This window comes from Lipotes vexillifer, unplaced genomic scaffold, assembly GCF_000442215.2.
Source record: "Lipotes vexillifer unplaced genomic scaffold, Lipotes_vexillifer_v1.1 scaffold783, whole genome shotgun sequence".
Classification (NCBI taxonomy): Eukaryota; Metazoa; Chordata; class Mammalia; order Artiodactyla; family Lipotidae; genus Lipotes; species Lipotes vexillifer.
In genome coordinates, this window is record NW_006793239.1 from 479,381 (window position 1) to 487,675 (window position 8,295).

The following is an 8,295-nucleotide window of genomic DNA, read 5'->3' on the forward strand; positions in this document are numbered from 1 at the left end:
GTAGGGAAAATTCAGTTGTAAAAGTAAATTTTACCTTTTATGCTTATTATATACATATCTTTTATTTACTGTTGTCTATCACCATTTCTGCACGTCTGAATACATGTAGGTTCTACAATATAAACTGTCAACACTAATACTGCTGCTGATGTTATATAAATGGAAATCCCAAATTTAAGTTGAAACCCTACTTGAATAGCTAAGCTTCACTGATTTTTATAGCCAGCCTTGCATTAAATGGAATTTACCATTGATTATGTGTATAATATAGAAAAAGCTTCAGCATGCTTCCTGATTCACAGCTGTCTGTGTTACTTTAAGAGGCACCATGGAGGATACAGATGCTAAAATCTGATGAACAATTGGCACATTCTTCCTCAATGAATGGATCGAAAAGGTTGTCAGTCATTGAATAAATATGTTACACTAGGGGATGATTATGTTTACAAATACTGCATTTCATTGTTCTGGAGTAAACTGCAGTTGTACATGAAATAATGTACATGAAAGCAGTAGTCACATAGAAGGCACTCAGAAAAAGTTTGTAGTGTCTCAGTCTTTCTCTATTACTATGTCCTTATTGTAGATGCCAGGATCCTCTCTCTCCAAGTAACCCCCAGAATCTGCCTGATGAGACACTCATTGCTAGGATATAGGAGAAGTATAAGCCACTAGGAAAGTACTACTGTTAACAAAAAGGATGCTTTCCAGCAGTGCTTTGTACATCATTGTCAGAGGTAAAAATAATATAGAAAGCCTGACAATGTATTCTAGCAAATGAGAGGTAGCATAAAGAATTTTGAGCTGGCAACCAGCATTGCTACTTGGAAGATGATAGAATAGTAAATAGAAAGGTACTCTTAGGGAAAATAAGAAAAGACAGGCCAGCAAAAATGTTTCTGGAATTCAGCATTATAGGATTTAGTCCTGCTTCATGGGATTTGATTATTTGTAGTTGGAATTTGTCCATGTTGCCCTACTGGAGGGGTAGCAATTTGCTCAGAAATATGGGAAGGGGATGTTTGCCCAGCAGGACTGGAAGTTCTCACCAGGACCATCCCATTGGACTTTATGTCAGTTCTGTGATGAGATAAAAGGATGCGAATTTGAAGAACACCTCAAGCGAGTACGTGTTCTGTGGGTTTTAAAACCTCACATAAAACTTCCTTAACATTGCTGGATTAAAAAGGAGAGAGCAAACATAATCCCTTTATATAATAACAGTGAATAACATAAAACACAGTGAGGCCAGAATGGGTTGTTAGAAGGTGTTTTTTTTTTTTTTTTCTGCAATAGTTGCATTTTATTTTTATTAAGGTATCCCAGCTTATAATAGACTCCATAGGCTCATCCACCATTCTCTGAATAACTCCTGTTCCATTTAGAGGGGAAATACTATACTGATGATTATTGCAAAGACTGGCTTAAAGTGTATGAACCAAACAGAATTACCTTTGGTCTTACATATCAAGGAGCAAAGGAGGCAAATTAAACGGTTCTAGCTCCTGGGAATTCTCCTATGCCCACTTCCCTAGCAGAGAAGCTAGGTTCTGCCCTACTACAATGTAAGCTCCTTTAGGACAGGGAATTTGCTCTGTCCTGTATTCACTGATATATCCCTTGTACCAAGTGCCAATCCATCACACAGCAGGTATTCAATAAATATTGCTGAACAACAGAATGTGATGCCTAGGCTGAAGGTGGGATGCAGATTACTCTGGTCTGTTGATTCCTATGATTCTGACCGACTTCAGGGGTTCACACGGCATTTGAGGTGGGTGGGCAATGTGAAATGGAAAAGTTAACTTTGAAAGGCAAAAAACTTCTTATTGCAAAACTACTCTCGATCCATTTCCTGCCCTAACTCTAATATAGTTAGAGAGAGTTATCTGTGCTCTTTGGTGTGAGGACTATTTCTTTTCTGTTAGCAGCCTAGCATGAGTTATTGTAGGGGCTCTTATGAATGAAAGAAGAAATCTATGAATAAATTAAGGTGCTTTTGATAATCTCATCATCACACACCCTTCTCTACACATGCTTAGAGTTGTGACCATTAAGATCCCTAGAAAGACTCCATAGTCACTTGAGGTGTGCAGAGCAGATCATGTGGGTATTTTGTTCTAGCACAAAGGCTGGACGGTCTGGCAAACATGATAAACTTTTGGGTAAGCTACCTACAGCATGAAGAGGACCTGCCAGGAGGAATTTGGGTAAGAAAACAAAGCAAAATAATACGCTTCTCTTTGCTGCTGACTTATAACCAGCCTAGGGATTGGAGAGAGAGTATTTGAATGGGTCTTTGACAGGACACGGACAACACAGCTCTGCTAGTAACCCAGGGGACCTGAGGAAAGCATTGCTGCACCTCAGTTTTCCCACCTGTAAGTTGAAGAGGTTGGACTGGATAATTCCTAATGGCCCTTCAACACTGATACTGTAGTGCACACCTGTAGATTTTGCCTACCCAATAGACAGTCCTCCCCCTTTCCTTTTGTTAGCTAATGTGGTCAGATGGGCTGATTGCACTGCTGACTTCAAGGTGGGGCATGTGACCCAGGCCTGGATAATAGGGGAATTAGATCCCCCTGGATGATGCAGTGGTTCAGGGATAATAAGCATATGGGCCTGACCTGGCCAAACAGCATATTCCATTTCCTTTAGCCACTATGTTAGTTATGCATATGGGCATAGGCCCTAGATGGTCCGGTGTGTCTCCATTCTGAGACTTTTAACTGTTAAGGAAGAGAATGTCTCTTTCTGCCAAGGCTGCTGAAGAGGACAGACTATGATTCAAGAGCTGCTGGCACCCATCCTGCCACTATCAGGGGAGAGCTTACTTGATAATGCAGCCAACACCAAAGAAAACAGAGCCAAGGAACAGAGAGAGCAAGACTGGGTCCTGATGACACTTGGACCCCCTGGAGCCAGCTATAGCTGAAACCAGTTACCTGTGTACTTCTTAACTGTAAGAGCCAATGAATACCATTCTTCACCCATTCATTCAACTTAAGGTAGTTTGAGTTGTGGTCTCTACCGATTGTGACTGAAGGAGTTCTGACCAATAGAGAAGCTCTGCTGTTCCTTGAAATTTCAATTATAAGAAGCCAGAAACAAAAGGCTACATAATATATGATTCCACTTACATGAATGTCCAGAAAAGGCAAATCCATAACAACAGAAAGTAGATTAGTGGTTGCCAGGGGCTGAGAAGAAGGGGGAATGGGGACTGACTGCTAATGGCTACTGGGTTTCTTTTTGGAGTGATGAAAATGTTCTGAAATTAGAAAGTGGTGATGGTTGCACAACCCTGTGAATATACTAGAAAACACTGAATTATATACTTTAAACTGGTGGATTTTATGATATGTAAATTGTATCTCACTTTATAAAATAGAAAAAATTTAACTATAGCCATCGGAGCTCCTGCAGGGAGTGAACGGGAGCATTTGATCCCCTCACTTTCTTTGCTGTGAGGGATAGAAGTTACCAAAGCAAGAACTGCAGAATTGGAAAAAGCTTTATTTCAAGGAATTACAAAAGGCAGTGAAATACAGGGGAAAGGGAGTGCTAATATAACCTGGCATAACAGAGAATGGCCACTTAGTTTTGCTTTCTAACTACAAACACAAAAGGGGATCTCATTATTTAAGGTAAGACAGGATAAGCACAAAACTATAGATCACTGGGCACTGGGCTCTCTCATTTAATCTAGAGATTACGAGACAACTAGTTTAATACCCCTTGAGCTGTAGCATCCATTCAACACAAAGTTCCTTCGTTTTATTTACCAGATGACCAGGAATCGTACACAAGTTTGGCTGCAACCATGTCTTCCACCGCCATTCCTGGAATGGACAGAAACTTGGTTCACCTTTTGTCAGAACAACTTTTCCTCAAACAGCCCAGATCCCAGAACTGGCAGTCCCCTGATACAGTGTCCATCAGGGTAACAAGGACTGATGCCCAGAGGTGAGTTCAGGCTTGAAATATTGGCAAAGGGCAGAACAAGGCAAGAAATGCCCACCAAAGAAATTTTACGTATCCTTCAGACGTTAGTTCAGGGGTCAGAAAACTTTCTGTAAAGGGCCAGATGGTAAATATTTCAGGCTTTGCAGGCCAATTACTTGCAATTACTCAACTCTGCCATTGGAGTGCAAGGGCAGCCATAGGCAACAGGGAAACAGATTAGCCTGACTGTGCTCCAAGAAAAGTTTCTTTATGGACACTGTAGTTTGAATTTCTTAAATTTTCACATGTCACGAAATATTCTTAATTTTTTCCCCAATCGTTCGAAAATGTAAAAACCATTTCACTTGTGGGCTGTACAAAAACAGGTGGTAGGTTGGGTTTAGCCCGTGGTCTGCAGTTTGTTGGACCCCCTGGTCTAGTCCAAACCCTGAATCCTTCAACAACGTCCCCTTTGTCTTATAGTTTTGGGCGCATACCTTAAGCTTGAATGGACATATGTTCTTAAAGCCAGGGGCCGGTTTTTATTAATTTTTGTAGCTACCTCTGCACCCAGTATGGAGCTTGATACATAGCAGGTATTTAATATGCACCTGCTAGATGAACGGATGTGCCGATAAACCAGTCCGCAGAAGTGAGAAAGTAAAAATTGCTCAGAAGTGTAGAGCAGGGCTATGCAGTGCTGTGTCTCCTGAAGGGAGCTGGCTGACCTCTGATCTGCTAGGAACAATGAGACTTTCAGACCCGTCTAGACCAGTGTGATGTCTTTGAACCAGGCTCTAGATAAAGCTTATACTGTGTTTGTCTATCTTTCTGTGCATGAGAGATTAAAAAAATATATTTAACAGATGGCAAGGCATGGATACTGACTGGCATGGGTGCTGGGTGGTCAGAGTACTCAATACTCTGCCAGGCATTAAAGCTTTGGTTGCTTAATCATTAAAAAAATATGTAAGGTCTGGTGAGGCTGAGGGGCTCAGGGCAGCAAATATTTACCAACCATTTTGAGAGTATTTCAATATTTTAGGTGTAGGAGCTGAATATTAGCTCTGTTACCATGTGTGTCCATTTCCTTAAATCTGGTGGGATGGGAGAGCTGGGCTGAGGGGCAAACCAGCCGCTGGGAGCCCCTTCTTTGTTGGGCTTCTGCCTGTGCTAACTCAGGTAGTAATGGGGCTCCCCACTGAAGACCTCCTTAAATCAGCAAGCAGAAAGGTAGGGAAGGAGGGGAAAAAAAGGTCTCAGGCTGTACTTCCTGTCTGGGTCTCTGTCAGGTTGGGGCTCCCTGCTATTTCTATTAAGCTCCCTGTTTTTAAACATCTTTTTCTCCTGTCCTCCCATCTCTGAAGGATATCTTCTTCTTAGTGTCATTGTCTTAATGCTGACACTTGCTGTGTGCACATTGTTTTACATACACATCTCACTTAATTCTCACAAAAACTCCAGGGAACAGGTGGTGAGAAAACTGTGGCTCAGAGAGGTGAGGTCACTTGCCCAAGGACGCGTGTCCAGGGAGTGGCAGAGAAGGGAATCCAACCCAGGACTGATCAGTTCCAGAGTTCACGGGCTTCACCACTATGCCGACGTAAATAATTGACCTGAGTGATAGATTTCACAATGCTTCAGCTGTGGAGCCTGCTGACCCATTCCTCTTCCCACCTGTGGGTAAACCTACCTTGTGCTCTGGTTAAGTTTGTGCCTTGGGAGCAATGGCTCTTACCCAAAGACTTGAACACCGTAGTCTTCTCACAGTGGGCTGGTTTCACTCCCTTTACCACTTCTCCGAGCTCAGCGAAGATCTTGGCCTGTCAAATGGACACACACTGACACAGGCCATGGGGCTAATGTCTGCTCAGGGCCAGCTTCTGAAACCAGGACAGGGTGTCCCTGAACTGGATAAGGGATAAACTTGATAAAAAGACCTTTTGTAAACTGGATGATGTCAGGAAGGAAGCCTCCACCTTAAACCTTTTTTTGGGGGGTGGGGGTGGGCGCGGGTACCATCTGCCTCTGTGATACTGTGATTGCAGAGAGACAGATCTGTAGCCAGGGGAATGTCCTGCCAGGATACTGTCAGTGAGGAAATAGGCCTGTTCTTATCTGAACACTCATTTTGGCAGCCCCCTTCTTGCCTCTATGCCCTGATTACAAAAAAAAGGCCAGAAAGTGGCCAACCCTAGTCCTAATTTGTTGGCCACATTGGGAAAGTTTCCAGGCTGTAACAGGCTCCTATCTTCCAATCCTACTGCTTTATAGGACAGCCCAGTCCAACAGAAAAGTCCATCAAGCCGCTCTCTTCAGGCAAAGGGGACAGGAAAACACATCACCACATAATGGCCACATTATTCTGGGAGGGGATTAGAAAAGGTTGAGAGATGTTTGGGAGTTGTCATCCCACAGAGAGGTAAGGGTTACCGAGGTCTGAAGCAGGCCAGACAGAAGGGGGTGTTAATGAAACCCTGGGGTCCAGGTGAGGCCATCCAGGCAACAGCCCACCAGAAATGAGGCTCACCCCTGACAAGAGGACATCTCCAGACTCTTTCAGGGCGGCCTCCTGGGAATCCACATACAGCACAGCCTGTGTCATGAGTTCATCATCCAGCTCTCTCCAGTCCGGTCTGCTGGCGCCGATGGCTAAGAGACAGCAAAACAGACCCTGAACCTAGAAATGGTCACAAGGGATACCAAACACTCCAAAGAATGAAAGGGGTGGGTGGGGAAAAGGTGACAGAGGACACATGGGAACAGATGTGGAATGCCCCCATTTCCCCAGGCCAACTCCCTCCCAATCGACGAGACTGAATTCACTAATAAGAATGATACCTGGGCATTGCTTCCTTTCCATTTCATATCCATTCTCATTACTAAAAAAAGATTTCGAGGCAACTTAGCATTCATTTACTGTGTGCCTACTATCTGTGGGATGTTTCACACATACTATTTATAGTCCTCACAAGCACACTTCACATCTGATTCCCATTTTAAAAGTACACAAACTGAGGCTCAAAGAAGTGGTACCTGCCAAGGTTAAGTACCTAATAAGTGCATCTGTAGCTCTGAGACAGTACATGCCTGTCATGCTTCTTCCACTTATCAGGAACACAGACTTCCTTACAAAACCCCTAGAACAGAGACATTTCTTGGAGCTTATTCAGACCCCGCACTCCTCTATCTTCTGTCTGTCTGCTTGCTCTTCAATCATTCCCAACCACTTCTCTCTTAATTCACGAGAAAAGAGCCCAGTGTTAGGGTCAGAGAGAAGCCGCAATAAAGAGGAAACTGGCTGCACCCTGGCACCAAGGTTTCACATCCTCTGCAGAGCCCAGAACCATAATGATGAATCCAAGGAATCATGACTCCTGGCACTGGAACACAGGAATACACAGAGGCTGCAACCAAATGCCTGCAGGGCCAGGAAGGTAATGAAAATGAGCAGAACTGGTCAGAGGAAGTGGATTGGAAATGGTGGAGACTGAGGTACAGAGAAGAAAGCAGACCCTTCTAAAGGGGACAGTTATTGTTCAGCTCAAGCTAATTGTTGCCATGTGAGAATGCAGGGCCACTGTTAGAAAGCCTCCCCTACCCCTGCTCCTTTTTTAAAAGAGAAGCAGGAAATCTATTTGCATGTGTTAGTTCTTGATTTTCAGAACACTCTATGGTCTGAAAAAAACACATCTGCTGGCTGGATCCGGCCCATGTCAGCCAGTCTTTGGAAACTGCTATAAAGCTTTATACAAATATAAGGCAGCATTTACAAGCCTTCTCTCACTGCCATCCAGTTTTCTCTACTTGTTCCCTCTCCTGCTGTTCTCCCTCACTCTAATTTTCAAAGAGAGTGGTGTAACAATGTCCATCTTGAAGGCTGTTTGTGTGAGAAGTTCTATAGAACAGAAGCACCAACTAATGAAGCTCATAAATAAATCATAAGCTGGTGGGAAAAACCCTAGCTTCTCAAGCCATCTCTTCTGATTGCTCTCGTTGCCCCCAATCTGGAGCAGGGTGAGTTCTCGAAGGGCTGCATAAGGCCACTCAGGCTGATGGAGATGGTCCGGGTAGCAAAGGGAGGGGCTTGACTCGGGCTGGGCCTTGGCCTTCCTGCAGTGGGGCGAGAATGGGTGAGGGTCACACGCTGGCTGTTGGGCTGCAGGGATAGGATGAGGGACATGCAGGGGAGGTTGGAATTGGGCGTATCTTTAGCCAAGCTGTAAAGTAAGTAAAATCTGTTGTTGGTGTTTCCCTGTTGACTGCATTTATAACATACTTAAGTATATTTAATGCCTCTGTGAATACATAAACCAATTTTGTCTTTAGGCTAGGGAAAGATATGAG

General features: G+C 43.7%; 1 protein-coding gene across 2 annotated transcripts in view; it reads right to left on the minus strand.

Annotated features, from left to right (window-relative positions):
- Positions 1 to 3,497: 3,497 nt before the first annotated feature.
- Positions 3,498 to 8,295, minus strand: part of CRYM (crystallin mu) — a 23,652-nt gene continuing 18,854 nt past the window's right edge. Inside the window, exons 7-9 of one of the 2 annotated variants that reach the window (XM_007466282.1) lie at positions 6,479 to 6,600; positions 5,687 to 5,771; positions 3,498 to 3,845 (exon numbers count right to left, since the gene is read on the minus strand). In XM_007466282.1, coding sequence (XP_007466344.1) covers positions 3,781 to 3,845; positions 5,687 to 5,771; positions 6,479 to 6,600 — 272 coding nt within the window. In that variant the 3' untranslated portion in view covers positions 3,498 to 3,780. The remainder of the gene's footprint in view (positions 3,846 to 5,686; positions 5,772 to 6,478; positions 6,601 to 8,295) is intronic. The other variant, XM_007466281.1, reaches the window with a different exon arrangement.